The 19,726-nt window shown below is 47.9% G+C and overlaps 2 protein-coding genes across 2 annotated transcripts; one reads left to right on the top strand and one right to left on the bottom strand.

The window, feature by feature from the left end:
• Positions 1 to 2,268: 2,268 nt before the first annotated feature.
• PSMB11 (proteasome subunit beta 11) lies at positions 2,269 to 3,126 on the bottom strand. Its single transcript, XM_060617402.1, has one exon. It carries the CDS (start codon positions 3,124 to 3,126, stop codon positions 2,269 to 2,271), a length of 858 nt encoding a protein of 285 aa, XP_060473385.1.
• A 5,699-nt stretch (positions 3,127 to 8,825) lies between these two features.
• Positions 8,826 to 15,396, top strand: PSMB5 (proteasome 20S subunit beta 5). The gene is made up of 3 exons (XM_060619223.3): positions 8,826 to 9,055; positions 9,778 to 10,084; positions 14,891 to 15,396. Exons 1-3 carry the CDS (start codon positions 8,858 to 8,860, stop codon positions 15,175 to 15,177), a joined length of 792 nt encoding a protein of 263 aa, XP_060475206.1. The 5' UTR covers positions 8,826 to 8,857; the 3' UTR covers positions 15,178 to 15,396.
• The last annotated feature ends 4,330 nt before the right edge of the window (positions 15,397 to 19,726 follow it).

Genomic DNA, 19,726 nt, shown 5'->3' with positions numbered 1-19,726 from the left:
GAAGCAGGCCTGTCAGCAAGACCTCTGGGTGCATCTCTGGTCTCAAATACCTCATCATCTCGAAGGATAGAACTTATCAAAGGGAGTGAAGAGGGGCAGGACCGTGGAAGGAAAGAAGGGAGAGAAGGGGCAAAGTGATGGGAGAAGGAGACACCAGAAGAAGGGGCTCCCCTCCTATTCTACCCTCTCTAGCTGGGTTCAGTCCTTCCCCAGTTTATGCAGAGGGGAGGGGCACAGAGCATCCCAGGGGAGTGAGACTCAGGCAGTTTTTGAGCCTTGGCTGGGCTCGGGCGCCCCCCCCCCCCCCCCCCGAGCTGCTAGCCACCCACACAGACATATACACTTTTTCTCATTCCTAGGGCTTTAGGATAGGGCTGTGAAGATGCAGAGGTGGTGAACTAGTGGGGTGAGCTCTGCCCCCACTTCCTCTCTGCTTTGGACCATTTTTCCAAAATAAATGGCAAGGCCTGGCTTTCTCTCTGAGGAGGGCCCACTCTCCCTATCCACGTGTCAGTGTTTCTCTTCCAGTCTGTTTCCTGGCTCCGGACACAGGACAGCACATGCATCACCTACCATACGCAGGTGCACACACTTCTACTGGGTCACTCACTCACACCAGGACACATGTCCACATAAATCTCTGTACTTGGAGATGCACCCTCTTAGGCCCGAGTCAATCAAATGCTTGAATCAAAGGTCCCCACCACCTTTTCCTCCCTCTGCCTCCACTGCTTTCCTTCCTGAGACTCTCTGGCCTTTCCTCCCTCCTCCTCCCTACTCATGCCCTGAAGGCCAGAGCCTGGAGGTCTCCTCCCTCTGGGCAGCTCCAGCCGGGAGGAATTCTTAGCAGGAAGTGCAGGGTTGGGGCTTGGGGCTTGGAGCTCAGGGCTGGGCTGGAGGCTGAGAGGAGAGGCATCCAGGGGGACTAAATGGAGGCTGTTAATCTTGAGACTGGACGCTCTGTGGGAGTGGGATGAGAGAGAAAGAGGGTTCAGCAACCTTCCCTCCAGGCAGTCCCATCTCTTGGTTGACTGTGCTTCCCACCCCCTCCTTCAACTTTGCTTGGGGAGGGGCAGGGCAGGGACAGCATCCTTCCTGGACTGGCAGCCTGCACCCGCCAAGTCAGGGCTTAACAGGGGAGCTGGGGGAGGGGCAGGAAGGGCAGGAGGAGGTGTGCTAACCCAACGTTTCCCACTGGCACAGCCACCTTGCTCTTTTCTTCATTCCCCAGAGAGAGTGACAGGAAGGAGAGGCTGGAAAGAAGGCAGAGGGAAGAAAGAAGAAAGAGGAAAGAGGAGAGAAGTCTGGCAGCAACAGAGACAGGCCAAAAGACCAGAGCAAACGGTGGCCAAGGCTCTAGGCCCCGGTATGTCATGGGGGTGGCTGGCCTCCAGGCCCTCAGGCTCCTCTGGGTTCATTCACCCCAGGCAGGGGCTTGGCCCAGCTGCTCTCTCCCTTTCTCTTAATTCCCGGAGGGCTGCAGGGCCTTGGACAGAGAGAGAAGACAAGAAAGAGGACCTGGGAGGACATGCTGTGCCGAATCGGCTCTGGAGCAGAAGGCCTGGATCCAAGCCTCCTCTCTGCCACTTACTGTGTGACCCCAGCAAGTCACATAACCTTTTGAACCTGTTTCCTCTTCTGTAAGGTGAGGATAATTATTACCTCCGAGTTATCATGAGAAGGGCATTCAATAAGGAGCAGCAACTGTAGTCATTAGAGTCCCGTGCAGCGGGGAGGGGGCAAAGGGGAAGCAGCTGGGAGAAACCCTCCTCACCACCGCAGGCTCCACTTTGCCCTGCCCCACCCCTAGCCTGGGTGCTCTGGGTGACTCTCCCCACCTTATTCCTCTTCCAGCCACCCCCCTCACAAGGTGACAGTGATAAACTCTGAAACCGAGATGAGCACAGGAACGGGAAGAAAAGAGAGCAGGGATCTGGTGGGGAAAAGCAGCAAAGAGGGTGGTGAGAAAGAGGGTTTAGCCCCCAGCCCCGTGTCTGGCGTGCAGCAGGCACATGACAGGAGTATTTGCTGAGAGGAGAACTTGGTGGTGGGAAGGACGCCGGACCAATCCATCCGGCATCCATAGGAACATGCTGGACAGAGCCATCAATAGCACTGGGAGGCAGAAAGGGATGGAGACTTGGAACAAATGGAGCTGGCAACCCATACAGGAGGGAGCCAGATGCTGTGAGGCTGCTCCCCTGGTGGCCCATCCCCCCCCCCCCCCCCACTCCCTGGGCTGAGGCCCCCTCCAAGTCCTGCCGCTTCTCACAGCATCTCAGTCTCTGCGGGCATCCTAGAGTCTCTGTGCGGGCTGGCGGGCTCCGGATGGTCCCGGCTGGCCTCCTCCTCCTTTTCCTTGTCTGGATCCGGAAGCTTCTGCAGTTCCGAGTACAGCACACAGGCATCGTTGCGTGACACATACTCCCATCCACTCTCCCGCACGTGGAAAAGGTCTACAGAACCCCCGGAGTAGGCATCGCGGTGGGTGGCGTGGGCCACGGCACAGCGAGCCAGGGCATAGGCTTCCTGGGGGGTCATGTCATAGCGGTAGCCGCGGTCTAGCACGCCATAGGCATAGGGAGATCCAGAACCCACGGAGAAGATGTTCCCTTGCAGGCGGGTGCCGTCACTGTAGACATAGAAGAGTGCAGGGCCAGAGCGGTCCCAGCCACACAGGGCCGTGGCCACACACAGATCCAGGCCCCGGTAGCAGGACATCATGGTCGACAAGAGCTTGGCGGCACCGGCCACGCTGGGCAGCTGACCCTCCCTCAGTGCCCGAAGCCGCAGCTCCCGCCGCAGCACGCGGTACCATATGGCACAGTCGGCCGAGGTGCCGGAGGTGGTGCCCAGGAGGTGCTGGTGCACAGGGATGATCTTGCGTGAGGTTGGACACTCCACATAGTTGCCGCAGGAGGAACGTGTGTCAGCAGCAGCGATGACTCCATGCCGGAAGAGGAAGGCCAAGGTGGTGGTGCCATGGGCCAGCCTGGGGCCGTGGATCTGCAAGAAGGTTTGAGGATCGCAGCCTGGGGGCACAGCCCAGGCACCAGGCTGAGGCAGGTGAGGTGATGGTCCCTGGGTGTTGGGGGCCTGCCACTTGCACACATCCTGCAGGGCCATCCTTGGGGCTGAGTGATGGTTGGAAGGAACAAGGCAGGGATTTGTGGGCTGGAGTCAAGTGGGGAAAGAGACGCTAAAGAGAAGCTGGGCTGTGGCCAGAACTGGCGAGGGAGGCATGTGATCTGTGGCTTCGCTTCTCCCTAACCCCAACTCAGGCTTTGGGACTGGCTGAGAAGCAGCCTCCTCCTTCTCAGAGGATTGCTAAGGGGAGACAGGATGAGGCCGGTGAAGTCTCCACTGTTGGGAAGACGCTGCTCGTGACACATCTGAGCGTCACCCAAGGAGTCCCCTGTCCATCATCCTCCAAGCACTTGGAGCAGAGTGGGGTCTGGGGTAACCTCAAAGGAAGGGAGGCAAGAGTGTAAGGAGCACATCCGGGTCCCTCTTATTTTTCCTGTGGGGCGCATATGGCTTGAAGAGACAGATAAATCTCTGCCTCTGTCTGGAAAGAGCTCCCAGCCTAGGAGGAGGTAAAGACAAGTGGATCTCTGATGGAATCAGAATAGAATGCTGTGAGGGGCACCTGGCTGGCTCCGTTGGTAGAGCATGTGACTCTTGATGTCAGGGTTGTGAGCCCCATGTTTGATATAGAGCTTACTTAAAAAAAAAAAGTATAGAGTGCTGTGGGCCCACCAAGGCAGGAGTCTTTGATGTTGAGTTCTCTCTTTAGGGGTTTGGGCCCAGGGAACTCTAAAGCTCAGCTCACACCTTCACTTTCCAGTCAGGTGGAGAAAAAGAAATGGACCTAGACCAAGAGAAGTTGTTTTTTTTTTAGTTTTTTTTTTAATTTATTTTGAGAGAGAGAGAGAGAGAGAGTGCATGCAAGCATGCGAGTGGGGGAGGGGCAGAGGGAAGGAGACAAAATCCCTAGCAGGTTCTGAGCCATCACCACAGAACCCAGCTCAAATTCAGAAACTGTGAGATCATAACCTGAGCTGAGATCAAGAGTTGGCCTCTTAACCCACTGAGTCACCCAGGCACCTCCAGAAAGTCTTATGTGAGGAGGAGGGGAGCTCAAATACCTTCCACAAAGGCAAGGTATGGAGGGGCCAGGGTGAAGGGAACCTAGAATGTGGAGCTCTCATTCAACTCTGCTTTGGAGATGAATATGAACTTCCATCTGCATAAAGACAGAGAGAAGGTTCCTGACAGTTCTCTGGCAGTCTAGCTTCTCTGATTATGTAAAAGTTCTGAGGATGTAGCTGAAAGCATCTAATGGCCTTCCCTCTCCCCGCCCCCTTCTGCCCAATAGTTAACAATAGCAAGAGAGATATTTGTAGTTCCAAGGCAAGAGAAACAACTGACCTTGTCCCCATAATGCTGAGTCTAAGTCTTAGACCAACCAGGGGTGGTCAAGGGGTGGGGTTAGTAGACCCTGACAGCTGGCCCTTCAGAAAGACAAAGTAGATTGGGACAGAGCGGCAAGCTGCAACTTCTTCCAGCACCATCTGGACTATATTTTACCAAACACTGCAGCTCAAAGGGGTGCTGTGGAAATGGGTTTAGTCAAAGAAACAGACACACACACAAGAGAAAGATCCCAGGCCCTCCAGATACCATGATGACAGGGCCGTGGAGTCGCTATAATGGCAAGTGCAAACATGTCATGGGAAGACCAGAGAAACCAGGATGTCACAGTAAAGTCCAACCAGTCTTTCTCCCTTCTTTCTCCCTCTCTTACTAGACAGATAAGAATGTCTCCTGTTTTGTTTTGTTTTAATTTTTTTAAACGTTTATTTTTGAGACAGAGACAGTGTGAGCTGCGGAGGGGCAGAGAGAGAGGGAGACACAGAATCCGAAGCAGGCTCCAGGTTCCAGGCTCTGAGCTGTCAGCACAGAGCTCAACACGGGGCTCGAACCCACAAACCACGAGATCATGACCTGAGCCAAAACCAAGAGTCAGACGCTTAACTGACTGAGCCACCCAGGTTCCCCAGAATGTCTACTGCTTTTAAAGACTAAGCCTTAGATGTTTCATATATGAATGGATTCTCACCTCCCTAGGTCAAGCCATTCTCAAGTCAGATCTGGACAGTTGAATGGCCTTCTAATTGGCCATCCTCCAGTCTCCCCTCTAATCTTATCCTCCACACTGACATGTTTTCCTAAGGTATCACTCAAATCTTGTGTCTTCGCTACTAAGAAACCTTGAAGGGCTACAAGATCAAACCCAAACCACCTTCTCCTCCCCAGGCTGGCATTTAAGACCCACTATGGTGCAACCCTGATCCATCCACCACAACCTCTTTTCATGCTATTCCTAACACACCTCACACTCCCCCTTTATCTACCTTTTTCGTCTATTTTTTTAATGTTTGTTTATTTATTTTGAGAGAGAGGGGAGGAAGGGAGAGAATGTAAGTGGGAGAGGGGCAGAAAGAGAGGGAGAGAGAGAATCCAAAGCAGGCTCTGTGCTGTCAGCGCAGAGCCCAACGTGGGGCTCGATCTCATGAATTGTGAGATCATGACCTGAGTCGAAATCAAGAGTCGGATGCCTAAGCAACTGAGCCATCCAAGCGCCCCTTTACTATTTACTTTTAAGGAATCTCTACACCCAATGTGGGGTTCAAACTTATAGCCTCGAGATCAAGATTTGAACGCTATATCGAATGAGCCAGTCAGGTGCCCCTCCCCTCTATCTCTATGAATCCTATCCTTAAAAGCCTGGCTTAAGTATCATCTACTCTGAAAATCCTTCTGGTCTGAGAAAGGAGAGGCTGTTGGTTTGAGGAACAATGGGACCCAAGCGGTGTTTAGGGAAACGAATCCACACCTCCTTAGCAAAGCCTTCTTGGTCTCCCAACCTCAACCCAAACTGTATTAATCTCCTCTCTCACCTCTGAACCACAATAGTTATCATTTTTCCCCAAGTCCACTCTATTGAGATAAAATTGACATATGACATTGTGTAAGTGTAAGGAGTACAGTGTAATGATTTGATACATGTATATATTGCAAAATGTTTACCACAATAAAGTTAGTTAACACATCCTTCACTTCACATAATTAACCATTTTTGTGGTGGCGGGAAGAACATTTAAAATCTACTCTCTTAAGGTTGCCTGGGTGGCTCAGTCAGTTAAGCATCTGACCTCGGCTCAGGTCATGATCTCATGGTTTGTTCCAGCCCCGCGTTGGGCTCTGTGCTGACAGCTCGGAGCCTGGAGCCTGTTTTGGATTCTGTGTCCCCCCTTCTCTCTGCACCTACCCCATTCACACTCTGTCTCTCTCTCTCTCAAAAAAAAAATAATAATAAATAAAAATTAAAAAAATCTACTCTCTTAGCAACTTATAAGTATATAATGCAGTGCAGCATCGTTAACTATAGTCACAATGCTGTACATTTGATTCCCAGAACTTAATCTTCTCATAACTGGAAGTGTGTACCCTTTGACCAACATCTCCCCATTTCCCCTACCACACAACCCCCCATAACCACCAATCTATTCTCTGTTTCTATGAGTTTGGCTTTGTTAAATTCATCATATAAGTGAGATCATACAGTGTTTGTCTTTCTTTGTGTGACATATATCTATATATAGATACAGATAGATATAGAGACAGATGATATACATATATCTGTGTCTGTCTATCTATCCATCTATATATTGAACCAATATAAGGTAAGTTGGAAACAGATTACAGAAGGCCTTGAATGCCATGCTGAGCTGTTGAATTTTACAGAACATATTTAAGCAGGCAAGTGATAAGATTAAGAGAATGAGGCGCCTGGGTGGCTTAGTTGGTTAAGGGTCTGACTCTTGACTTTGGCTCATGATCTCATGGTTTGTGAGTTGGAGCCGCACATGAGGCTCTGCAGTGTGTCAGTGCGGAGCCTGCTTGGAGGTCTGTCTCCCTCTCTCTCTGCCCCTACCCCGTGTGCCCTCTCTCTCAAAATAAATAAATAAACTAAAAAAAAATTAGGAAAAAAAAAGATTAAGAGAACATTTTAGGAAAATCAATCTGGTACTGTGCAAAATGAATTAGAGAGTACAGTTTGGGCCCCAAAAATCAGGTGGGAGACTATTTCAGTAATCAGAGGCGAGGAAATAAGGTGATATCAGTTGCAATGAAAAAGGACATGAGAAGCATCGTAGAGGAAAAATCAACAGGATTTGACAACTTACTGAATGTGGAGGAAAGGAAGAGGAGTTGTCAGAGATGAGCCGGGGCTTCAAGCCTCTGTGACTGGAAGAACATTGTTGTCATGCTCTCATGTATTCATTTGGCAAGCATTACCTAAGCAGACAGTGGGCGCTGAGATGAATAGTGCAGAAATACCTGTCTTTAGAAACTCACAATCAATTAGGAGATAAATGTACACTTAACAGCCAGGTAAAATGCAAAAGTGTCTTCAGAGATGAACAAATGCTATTAGTGGCAGTGTGAAGGAACCACAGGGAAAAGTCAGAAAGAGGACTAGTTGCATTGCAGGGGGGACCGCAAAATAATACCTGATCTATAAACAGAGGCACTCCGCATTTTCAACACCATCCAAGTGTGAGACGCAGATAAAGATCTTCTGCTTCATTACATTCTGATGGTTGGGCTTGGAAAGGGTTGCCAAATTTCAGCATTAAAAATACAACATATGCAGAGTCTACTGGGGAAGAGGAGGGGCTGAGTTGGGCATCAGAGGAAAGTGGAATTTAGATATTTGATGGATGTTGCTGGTGGAATCCAACAAGAAAGGCCAGACACTGACTTCATAGAACCATAAAGCAGGAGGCAACATTTCATACCTTTGCCCACTTCCTTGTTTGTTATGGGTCCCAAAAGGGTTGAAAAATGGAGGTGGGTGGAGAGAAGGAGAGACAATGATAAATACCACATTCCTGTATTAATAAAGAGCTCGTCTTAGCAAGCTTAAGTTAGAGAATCTCTTGGAACATCTTTATAGAGCGTCAACCCTCCTCCAGGCTCTGAAATGGTAAATGACTATTGACTCAGTTATTCGCAGCTGAATTGAGAATCTAGTTTGTGGATTAACTGAGTCCTGTACTTTTCCTTCTTTATTTTTCATCTTTGGCGATACATTACTTATTAGCATTTCCACCACAGGGTGGGAATAAAGAGAATATTAAATCTTAAAAATTGGTTACAGAATGTGGGTAGTGTGGTGATTAATGTTACCAGACAACAAGAGGTATAGCACTTTTATTTTGTTGCGATTTTTACCACAAAGTTCTGTGGTTTAACTAACTTCACAAGAAAATGGCCTCAGAGTAGATCATTATTTTACCTAGTATTAGAGGGTGCCCTTAAACAAAATGGCAACGTCAGTCGAATTAATAGGATGCTAAAGCCGCAAAGATGTAAAGTATCGCTCAGACACCCGGCAGGGCGGGGACGACTTAGCGTTAAGGGTTCGGAAAGGATTTTCAACTAGTCACGCCCGTCTCAAAGATGGCCGGCCTCACTTCCCTCACGCAACATGGACAATTTCCTATGAATTGTAGGGTAACTCAATCCAGTACTGCTTGCATGACTAAAGTCAAGATGACAACAGTGTCCCTTTAAATTTAGAATAAATTAATCCATTTATTTTTTACCCTTCCGTTAATATAGTCCCTCGTGTCTGGATCTTGTTTTGGGAGGCGTGGTTGCCAGGAGTTAAAATGGTTCCTCCCTGGGATAGCTTTAATAGGAAGTGAAGCTGTGACGGCGAAGCGTTGCCCTACTGCTCTCTAGTAGGCGTTCTCGCCGGGAGTTCCTTGTGCCCTTACTAGACATGGCGCTGGCTAGCGTGTTGGAGAGGCCGCTACCGGTGAACGGGCTCGGGTTTTTCGGACTCGGGGGTCGTGCGGATCTGCTGGATCTGGGTCCAGGGAGTCCCAGCGATGGGCTGAGCCTGGCCGCACCCCACCGGGGTGTCCCAAAGGAGCCGAGAATCGAAATGCTTCATGGAACCACCACCCTGGCCTTCAAGGTGGGGACCCAGCCGCCGCGCCGGGCTTAGTCCCGTGCGCCCGCGCCCTTCCTAGCCTCTCAGCTGGACCGGAGCCCGCGGGGGCCGCGACCACGAAGCCTAGTGGGAGCCTCGGGCCTGTCGTCCCGGTCCCGATGGTTTCGCTGTCTCATTGCCCCGGGAGACCTTGATTCTCGCGCCGCAGAATCGTGTGGCCGGGGTTAAGTGGAAGAAGAAACCAAGGCTGCTTGGGTTGATTCCTAGGCAACCCCAGGTGTCCAGGAAAGGGGAGGCCGCAGCAGCAATGAACACTGACAGGGGGTGGGATATTGTAACCATTAACCAAAGGTTTTGGAAACTGGGTCCCCGCTATGCGAGGGTAACCGAAAAGCTGCGTCTTTTGAGAGGGAAGGTTGGTGGGAGGGAGCACTGTAGTGGGAGCCAGACAATTGGGATTCCTGATCCAGCTTTGCAATAACTAGCTCTAGGATCTTGGGCAAGTCATTCGATCTCATTGAACCTGTTTCCTGATCTATAAAATGAAATTGGAAGTTAATACTGGTTATACCTATGTCGAGGGATTGATGGGAAGTTTAGTTGATAGTAATATGTAGAAAGCATATTGTGAAGTGTTAAACGATAGAGAAAAAGATGTTCTGCGTTTCCATTGATGCAAAAAGAAATGTCAAGATGTTTCTGTGGTCTGATGTGGCCTGCTTTGTGTTTTCCTCTGATCTTAACAGTTTCAACATGGAGTCATTGTTGCAGCGGACTCTCGCGCCACAGCGGGTGCCTATATAGCCTCCCAGACAGTAAAGAAGGTGATAGAGATCAATCCCTACCTGCTGGGCACCATGGCTGGGGGCGCAGCGGATTGCAGCTTCTGGGAGCGCCTATTGGCTCGTCAATGTCGAATCTATGAGCTTCGAAACAAGGAACGCATCTCTGTAGCAGCTGCCTCCAAGCTGCTTGCCAACATGGTGTATCAGTATAAAGGCATGGGGCTGTCCATGGGCACCATGATCTGTGGCTGGGATAAGAGAGGCCCTGGTGAGTTAAGCTGCAACCACATGATTCTTGGGCTGACACTACAGAGAGGAGGGGTTGGATGAACAGGGGAATGAAAGGGCTTTGTGTCAGTGCTGAGGATGTGTTTATTAGGTTTTGGCCCTTCTCTGTGTTCAAGGAAGGCACTACAGTGTAGGAGAGGGCATGGAGCTTAGACTAGCTGTGTCATTGACTACCTATGTAACCTTACACAGGTCGCTCCTTTTCCCAGTTAGTTTCATCATCTGTTGCGTTGGTTAAATGAAGTAATACACGTAAAGCATGTAGTGTTTGGCACATAATGTTTTTCCTTCTATTCTCTCTCCCGTAAAATAATAAGATGTACAGGGGCACCTGCGTGGCTCAATGGGCTGAGCGTCTGACTCTTGGTTTCGGGTTAGGTCATGATCTCACAGTTCAAGGGATCAAGCCCTGCTTCGGGCCCTGCCCTGATGGCGTGGATCCTGCTTGGGATTCTCTCTCTGCCCCTCCCCTGCTCTCGCACTCTTTCTCTCTCTCTCAAAATAAATAAACTTCAAAATAATAATAATAATAATAATAATAATAATGATAATACCTACGAAGAGTGTATTTGAGAGTGAAATTGGATAATAGACATTAAAAACCAGTCCGTGCTTTCTAATAAAAATATGATGTGAGCCGCATATGTCATTTAAAATTGTCTAGGGGCGCCTAGGTGACTCAGTCAGTTAAGCATCCGACTTCACCTCAGGTCATGATCTCACAGTCCGTGAGTTCGAGCCCCACGTTGGGCTCTGTGTTGACAGCTCAGAGCCTGTAGCCTGCTTCAGATTCTGTGTCTCCCTCTGTCTGAACCTCCCCCGTTCATGCTCTGTCTCTCTCTGTCTCAAAAATAAACATTAAAAATTTTTTTTTTTTTTTTTTTTTTTTTTTTTTTTTAATAAAATTGTCTAATGGAGGGGCACCTGGCTGGCTTAGTCAACAGAGAATGCAGTTCCTGTTCTCAGGGTCATGAGTTCAAGCCCTATGTTGGGTTTAGAGCTTACTTAAAAAATAATAATAATAACTTGGTGCCTGGGTGGCTCAGTCGGTTAAGCGTCCGGCTTCGGCTCAGGTCATGATCTCACTATTTGTGAGTTCCAACACTGCATCAGGCTCTGTGCTGACAGCTCGGAGCCTGGACCCTGCTTTAGATTCTATGCCTCCCTCTCTCTCTCTGCCCCTCCCTTGCTCATGCTCTGTCTCTGTCTCTCTCTCTCTCTCTTTCTCTCTCTTTCTCTCTCTCTCAAAAATAAACATTAAAAAATTTTTTTAAATAATAATTAAAATTTTTAAAGATTGTCTAATGGATATATTTAAAAAGCAAAAAGAGGGGCGCCTGGGTGGCACAGTCGGTTAAGCGTCCGACTTCAGCCAGGTCACGATCTCACGGTCCGTGAGTTCGAGCCCCGCGTCAGGCTCTGGGCTGATGGCTCGGAGCCTGGAGCCTGTTTCCGATTCTGTGTCTCCCTCTCTCTCTGCCCCTCCCCCGTTCATGCTCTGTCTCTCTCCGTCCCAAAAATAAATAAAAAACGTTGAAAAAAAAAAATTTAAAAAAAAAAAAAAAGCAAAAAGATTGGAAAATTAATTTTAACTATTTAATACAAATACCTAAAATAGTAACATTTTGGCATGTGCGTTAGCCCCCTTTCAAGTGTTCAATAGCCATATGTTGCTGATGACCGCTGTGTTGGACAGTGAAATTCTACTATGCAAGTAGCTACTGTAAACTTAGTTATTTCTCTTCCCTTTTTCCCTTTAGAGAGTCTTTGACCTAGAAGGGGCTTTTGGGACTCACCCTCTCTTGGTTGATATAATACCCTAGGATCCTAGGTCCTGTTCTGTCATCTCTGAAAATAAATTCCTTAGCCTTTTTTCTCTTTCTAGTATATAGAGACCTTGCCAGGAAGTTTAATCTTGTATCTAATGTCTCTTCCTTTTCAATCAGTTGTTTGTTTGTTTGTTTGTTTGTTTGTTTTTAAGTTTTATGTATTTAAGTAATCTCTGCACCCAACATGGGGTTTAAACCCATGACCTCAAGATCAGGAGTTACATGCTCCTCTGACTGAGCCAGCGAGGAACCCAGTTTTTTAACCAGATTTGAATGTCTGTTTCTTTAGTCAAGCTGGAATACAGCTAGTCACTTTCTGTGTCATTTTCCCCCTCAATGCTTGAACAATGTTTATTCTTTCCTCTTCTTGTTTTTGCTTCATTCGTTTGCCTGCTTACTGAGTGCCTAGTTTTCCTTTATCAAACTGTAGGATACCCAGGACTTTAAGTTTATTTATTTATTGCGGGGGAGGGACAGAGAGGGAGGGGGGGAAGAGAATCCCAAGCAGACTCTGCACTGTCAGCACAGAGCCCAGTGTGGGGCTCGGACTCACGAACCCGTGAGATCATAACCTGAGCCAAAATCAAGAGTCAATTGCTTAACCGACTGAGCCATGCAAGTGCCTCATGCATCCAACTCTTGATCTCAGCTCAGGTCTTGATCTCAGGGTCATGAGTTTAAGCCCTGCATTGGGCTCCACACAAGGCATGGAGCCTACCTTAAAAAAAAAAAAAAGCCTTCCTGACAACCTGTCCCATTCAGGATGAGTCAGGCCCTTTCTCCAAGAAGCAGAGACTGAGAGGGGCACCTGGGTGGCTCAGTCGGTTCAGCATCTGACTCTTGGTTTCAGCTCACGTCATGATCTCAGGGTTTCAAGAGTTTGAGCCCCGCGTCGGGCTCTATGCTGACAGTGCAGAGCCTACTTGGGATTCTCTCTCCTTCTCTTCTGCCCCTCCCCCACTTGCACTATCTCTGTCTCTCTCAAACTTAAAAAAAAATTTTTTTTTTTCAAAAAAGATTGAGAAAGGATCACAGATTACTTAGTACAAGGCTAAATGAGATGAGTACTGTTTTTAAAAGAACCGATATGATGCTGAGGGAATTTTGAGAAGGAGGGGATTACTTCTGATGGGAGGAACTTGGAAAGACTTCATGGATAGGTGGCATGTGTCCAAGATGTACAAATCAGAGAGGGGAAGGCTAGTGAACAAAGGAAGGGAGGAAACAAGCATGCGATTTGGGGGGAGTAACTGAAAGCCCACTTTAATTGCAACTAAGGTTGTATGAAGAGGAGTTAGGGATCCATAAAGCCAGAGAGGTAATCTGGAACCAGCTAGTGAGCCAGCTAGGCAAGGCGGTGGCTGTGGGACCCGGAAGGGGCTAGTTGGGGGTAGACATTGGAATCCTTCGAACCCGAAAGCTGAGATGAGTTGTGGTTCTCTACTGGCTTGCTTTAGAATCACCTGAAGAACTCAAAACACAAGCTCCATACTTACTCCCCACCCCAGACCAATTGAAAAAGAATACCTGGGGTAGGTCCTGGGCATCTTTTTAAAAAGCTTCCTTAGAGGATTCTGATACATAGTGAGAGATGGGAACCACTGAAGTAGGAAAAAGATTAACGATGCCATTGGCAATGCGGGCTGGTGCAGCACATGAGAGATGAGTTTGGTTGGTAATGGAGGGCCACTGAAAGTATTTGAAGATTGGAAGTTTGAATCTGAACTTGATGAGAAGGGCATTCTGTTGGAAAGGTCCAGCAGGCATTTGGGATTGATAAAAATTTTATTAAAATCTTTGTCTAAATTTTCATATATACTAAAAATCAGCTAACTTCTTCATAAAGGGCCAAATAGTAAATAACTTAGGATTGCAGGCCATCTGGTCTTTGTCTCAACTGCTTAACTCTCCTGTTTTAGCACAAAAGTAGTCATAGACCCTATGTACACAAATGGGTATGGCAGTGTTGCAGTAAAACTTTGTTTACGAAAACAGGCAGCACTGTCCAATAGAAATAAAATGTGAGTAATACATGTGTATTTTTAAATTTTGTAATAGCTACATCCTAAAAATTAAAAATGGAAATTAATTTGGGGCCATTGGGTGGCTCAGTCAGTTAAGTGTCCGACTTTGGCTCAGGTCATGATTTTGTGGTTTGTGAGTTCGAGCCCCGCGTCGAGCCCTGTGCTGACAGCTGGAACCTGCTTCAGATTCTGTGTCTCCCTCTCCCTCTGCCCCTCCCCTGCTCATGCTCTGTCTCTCAATAATGAATAAACATTAAAAAAAATTAATGGAAATTAATTTTAATAATATATTTTATTTCGTGGATCCAGATGGATCCAAAGTGTTATCATGTCAGCATGTGGTACCAGCTTCATTTCAAATGCTCAGTAGTCACATGTCTAGTGGCTCCCATACTGGACAGTGCAGGTCTTTGCAATATGATTCAAAACTCCAGGCTTTCTCCTACTGTATGATGTATGTCTTGTCCTTCAGATAGTCTGAAGTTTGAGGGCTAGAGTCGTGTTAAACATCTCCCACAGTGCCTGAAGTTCTGTGTTTGAAACCTAAGTCATTTGGATTATACTTTTTGCTTATACAGCAAGGACAAGAAAGGAGTTACTGTAATGTGAGGTTAGATGAGATGGTATATTGTAGGATCCTGGAGTCTTTATTTATTTTGAGAGCGAGAATCCTAAACAGGCTCCGTGCTGTCAGTGCTGAGCCTGACGTGAGTTCACACCCATGAACCATGAGATCATGACCTGAGCCAAGAGTCAGATGCTTAACTGACTGAGCCATCAAGGCACCCCAAAGTGCTATTTTCTTACATATATCTGTTGGTCTCCCCTGGGTTTCAAAAGAGCTAAAGAACTGTTCTTGGAAAATGAATTAGATGTCAGAAGGGGGGTCATTTTTTTTTCTTTTTGTCCTGCTAACCTCACCTCTCTTTCCAGGCCTCTACTATGTGGACAGTGAAGGAAACCGGATCTCAGGGGCCACCTTCTCTGTAGGTTCTGGCTCTGTGTATGCTTATGGGGTCATGGATCGGGGTTACTCCTATGACCTAGAGGTGGAACAGGCCTATGACCTGGCCCGTCGAGCCATCTACCAAGCCACCTATAGAGATGCCTACTCAGGAGGTGCAGTCAACCTCTACCATGTCCGAGAGGATGGCTGGATCCGAGTCTCCAGTGACAATGTAGCTGATCTACATGACAAATATAGTGGATCTACCCCCTGAAAGAGGGCAGATGTGGCTGCTTGCATTTCTTGGGGTGACTATTGTTGGTAATGTGGATACAGCTCCCCATCCTATAGTGGAGTGGTCCTCAATTGTATTGATAATTTTTTTAAGCTCTGGTGCCGTTGACCTCTCTATGTTACCAGTTGTTAATGACCTGCTGCTGCAGAGGTGATCGTTTTACTTTCTTGGATGTTAACATTACACTACTTGACCACAGTCTGTGTTGTGTCTTTTGTCCACACTGTCCCTCCTCCAAGCACTTTACAGCCAAATAAGCCAGGACAGTGGGAGGGCACTGACTGTAATTACAGGAAACAGTGGTGTGAAGACATTGTCTAGTGAATACATTAGCATCCCCACTCATGAAGGTAATAACAAAGGAGAAGGAGAGAGAGGCAAGGGAGGAGGGAGAGACTTCCCGATTCTGTTTGCAAAGAGATGAAAAGTTGATGAGGTGGAAAGATGCACAGGGCTGTATGAGCCAGAGCTGCGGAGGAAAAAGCTTTCACTTTGTGGTGGGGGAGGGGAGGCTAGTGCTACATGCAGAGCAGAAAGGTGAAGAGGGTGAATCTTGCATCTTGAACCAATTGGGAAGGGAAGTTTTGGACCCTGGGAAAAGAGGACACAGAGGTGAGTGTGAAAGCGGTAGTGACCCCAAGGTTGGTGATCCTTGTCCTTTTGGCGCTCCAGTGTGTGTAGGTGTGGGGGACAGAGCGGTTGGTGGTGGGCTTAGAGCCTTCTGGACAGGAAGCAGCACAAAATTGTCATTGGGACATGTGGGTGGAGAAGAGGCCCTTCTGAGAGCAGAAAAATGGCTGATTTATCACACCCAGCACTGAGGGGCTTCCCAAGCTATGGTGGCAGCAGATAGCAAGGCCTTCTGTTAAAGAGAAGACATAAGCATAGGGGAGATAGAGGAGGTTGATGGGAAAAACCTTTAAAAGATGGGAGAGGAGGGTATAAAACAATACTGCTTTGTTTTTATAGTTAGCAGGAAGGGGAAAGTGGTTGGTGAGGGTGACAGCCCAGCGTCCCATTTTGAGGCAGAGGGGTTTGAGCAATAGAGGGGGTAAGTCCTCTTCTGCCTGGACTGCGGATACCTTCCCTTCTTGTACCTTCCCTTCCCCCTCAGCCTCATGCAGTCGCATATTGATTGATGAGGGCTGTCGGCCAGGAACTGATCGAGGCTTGTTAATTGCATTTGTCAAATGCAGGGAAATTGGGAATTAGTGAGATTGGAGAAGGGAGTTTGGAAAACAAATGACTGGTGCCTAAGGAGATTCATTTTGCTGAAAAGTGCCTTGGGAGCCCCTGGAGTCAGGGAGCTGCTAGTGGGGACCTGGGCCTACTCAGCATTAGGAGCCATTAGAAGGGGCGGGAGCCATGCTGCAGCTCCCTTCTCTGAGGCCATCAGCCCATGGTCAGCTGAATGAGAGACACAGGTACACTCATCGACCTCTCAGGACACTGGTTTGGAGATCTTTGTTCAAAATTAGAACCTTAGGGGTTCCTGGCTGGCTTAGTGGGTAGAGCATGCAACTCTTGATCTTGGGGTCATGAGTTTGAGCCCCACATTAGGTGTAGAGCTTACTTAAAAAAATAAAAATTAAAACCTAAAAACAAACAAAAACAACCTCTTAGGAGAAATTCTAACACCTGAAAGAAATCAACTCAGGTTGAGATAGAGTTGAGGGGTCCAGAGCCTTAACCACTGAGCTTCCTCCTCCATGGAGCCACTGTCCACAACACCACCTCCCTACCAACACACCCTTATAGACACATACTCCCCGGCACTTCTTGGAACCCCAAGGAACACAATTTGAAAATTGCCGCCCTGGGGAATAACCTTGAGAGGGTGGAAAGAGTTGAAGATTGGAATTTTTTTACATGAATGAGCATAGGCCTCCCTAGCCCATGAAAGAAAATAGTCTGGAGAGAAGAGATGGTCTTGAAGCAATGCTACCCTTTCCCTGTTTCTGTCTCACACCTGGCTTTGGTAGTGGTCTAGCTGTTTAATGTAAGCACCTATTCTACACTGAATCTTTTTTTTTTTTCTAATATTTGTTTATCTTTAAGAGAGTGAAAGCGAGCCGGGAAGGGGCAGGGGGTGGGGTGGAGGATCGGAAGCAGACTCTGCGCTGACAGCAGAGAGCCTGAAGCAGGGCTCAAACCCATGAACCCGTGAGATCATGACCTGAGCCAAAGTTGGACGCTGAACCAGCTGAGTCAGCCAGGCGCCCGGGCACTGACTGGATCCTTATGTTCAGGCAAGAAAATGCACAACCATCAGTCCCATGTTCTGTTCTGCAGATGCCCCTTTCGCTGCCTTCCTGGATCTTAGATAAAAGAAAGATTCGATTAATGGAAGAGATCGATTTTTGGTAGGTTTTCTGGAGAGAAAGTAGAGCAGAGGTAGAGGAAAATTGCAAGTGACTAGGCCCAGTCAGGCCCACCCTGTGCAATTGTGACTTCTTGCTGCCAAGTGCTGGTGGGGAGCTGGCTTTGCAGTGATGTTGTATGTCTCCGCTTGTGTGGGGATGATGGATGCCGCACAGCACTGGTGAGATTCTGTTGAGTGGAGTGGACCAGTTCAGGGACTCCTATCAGATTCATTTCCCAGTGCAGTCCTCTTGACAAAGGATGATGGAAAAGAAATTGCCTTAAATAGCTGGAAGATTAATTTCTCTCGGCAGTTCCCAGGCGTCCACGGGACAGGGCTCTTTAAGTGATGTCTGACAATTTCTTCTCCTTCCAGAGATAGCTCAGTGACACCAGAATCTGACTCCTCAGGGTAGGTAATGGGACTAATCTGATTAAATAGGGAGCAAGCACTCCTCGAGGCCCTGTGCTTTCTCTTGGTAGCAGGGAATGCCGTGGGATTGAAGGCAGATGAGCCCCATAGCATCTCCACACCAGGCGAGGGAGGGCTGTGGGGAGAGCAGAATGTTCAGGAGGGAAAGGGAAAAGGTAGGCAAGGACATGGGGGAGGGGGAGGAAGGGCACAATGAAAGGAAATCAGGGACAGGAGCATAATAGTTCTTGAGTGTTCCCTCTTTAGGCAAAACCAGAAGGTCAATGTCTCTTGATATCCTCCTCAGCTAGCAAATGAGAAAACTGTCAAAGCCATTTGGGGAGTGGAAGGTTACATCCTTTGAGGGAAAATAAAACAACAGATTTATTCTGGTCCATGGATTCTGTGTGGTCCGATGTGGGAGAGGAACAAGAGGTGGGAGGAAAAGGGAGTAAGGTAAAAAAGTGTGGAGGAACACTCTGGGGGCAGCATTTCCCTTGTGTCAGAACAAAAGGAAGAGGATGGGGTCAGTGAAGAATTTACATGAGCATATCTAATCCTGTGCGTACAGTTAGGGTTTTTCATGTTGGTATTTTTGTTTGTTTTCCTAGAAGAGCCCCTCCTGTCAGGGCTATAGCAGATGAGGTACTTTGAAACTGACCAGTGGCAGTGACCTCGGGACATGATTAAGTGCTTTCTGATTAAAATATGCATATATTGCAACCAAGCATCTCTGCTGTTTTTTTTGTTTGTTTCTTGTTTGTTTTCAAAATTCTAGTTTCCCTTCAGGAGGCCAGAATCATATTGGGAAAGCTTTAATTATAGCAGGCAAGAGGAGGGAGCACACACAGCATCAGAACTGCCCTGATCAGCAGCTGCTGCCACCTCCTGCCTGACCCTGGCCGCCCCTCCTTCCCCACCCCCTCCCTCTGGTCAACTGACTGTCCACATTCCTGCAGTGCTCCCCAGGCCTGGCCTCTGAGCCAAGTTCTTGCTTCCAGGGGCTATGCCCCACTGAAGCATTTCAATAAAAACCATTTCCAAAATGTCCTGTTCGCAGTTGTTAGTGGGTCAGGCAGAAGAAATTCTACCCACGTCAGCTTCTTGGGTTTATTTAACCCAACTCATTTCTCCCTGAAGCTTTTGCCTCTGAGTTAGGTGCCAAGCCTAACTTAATACTTAACCCTTTATAATCCAGATTCAGCTGTCATCAGCCATGAATATCTGACCTAGTTTATTTGAAGGGAAATTAGGCACCATGGATTCCACCTCTTCTGATGCCTTCCTCTCTGGCCCTGACCCCATCCTCTCAGGCTGCCCCATCTCTCTATTCTCCCTCTGCTTGTTTTCATGCTTTCTCTCTGTTCTCTCACTTTGTAAGAATTCCCTTTTCTTTCCTCCACAGAATTAAAATAAAAACCAATCAATCAATAAACCAAGTGCTGCTATGGACTTTAATGTAACAAGAAAAGGTTATCACTAGCTTCGGGGTACCCAAAATGCTGGTACTGCAGAGGGAAACACAGATGGAATGAGAGAATGCGAGCTAGGGAAAACAAGAGACGAATGACAGAAATGGAAAAGCAAAGTCCTGGGCAGCAAGGGAGAGAGTGAGCAAAGTGGAGAGGGAGACGTGGACGTGGCAGGAGACAGTGATGGGCAGAGAGGCGCTGTGGAAGAGGGACAGGTGGGGGGTGGGAAGGAGACTCCGAAGGACAGTGATCGAGAGAGTGGGCAGAGAAACCAGGAGGAAGG

Source organism: Panthera onca, chromosome B3 (genome assembly GCF_046562875.1).
Source record: "Panthera onca isolate mPanOnc1 chromosome B3, mPanOnc1 haplotype 2, whole genome shotgun sequence".
Taxonomy (NCBI): Eukaryota; Metazoa; Chordata; class Mammalia; order Carnivora; family Felidae; genus Panthera; species Panthera onca.
This window is presented reverse-complemented; position numbering and strand designations above follow the sequence as displayed.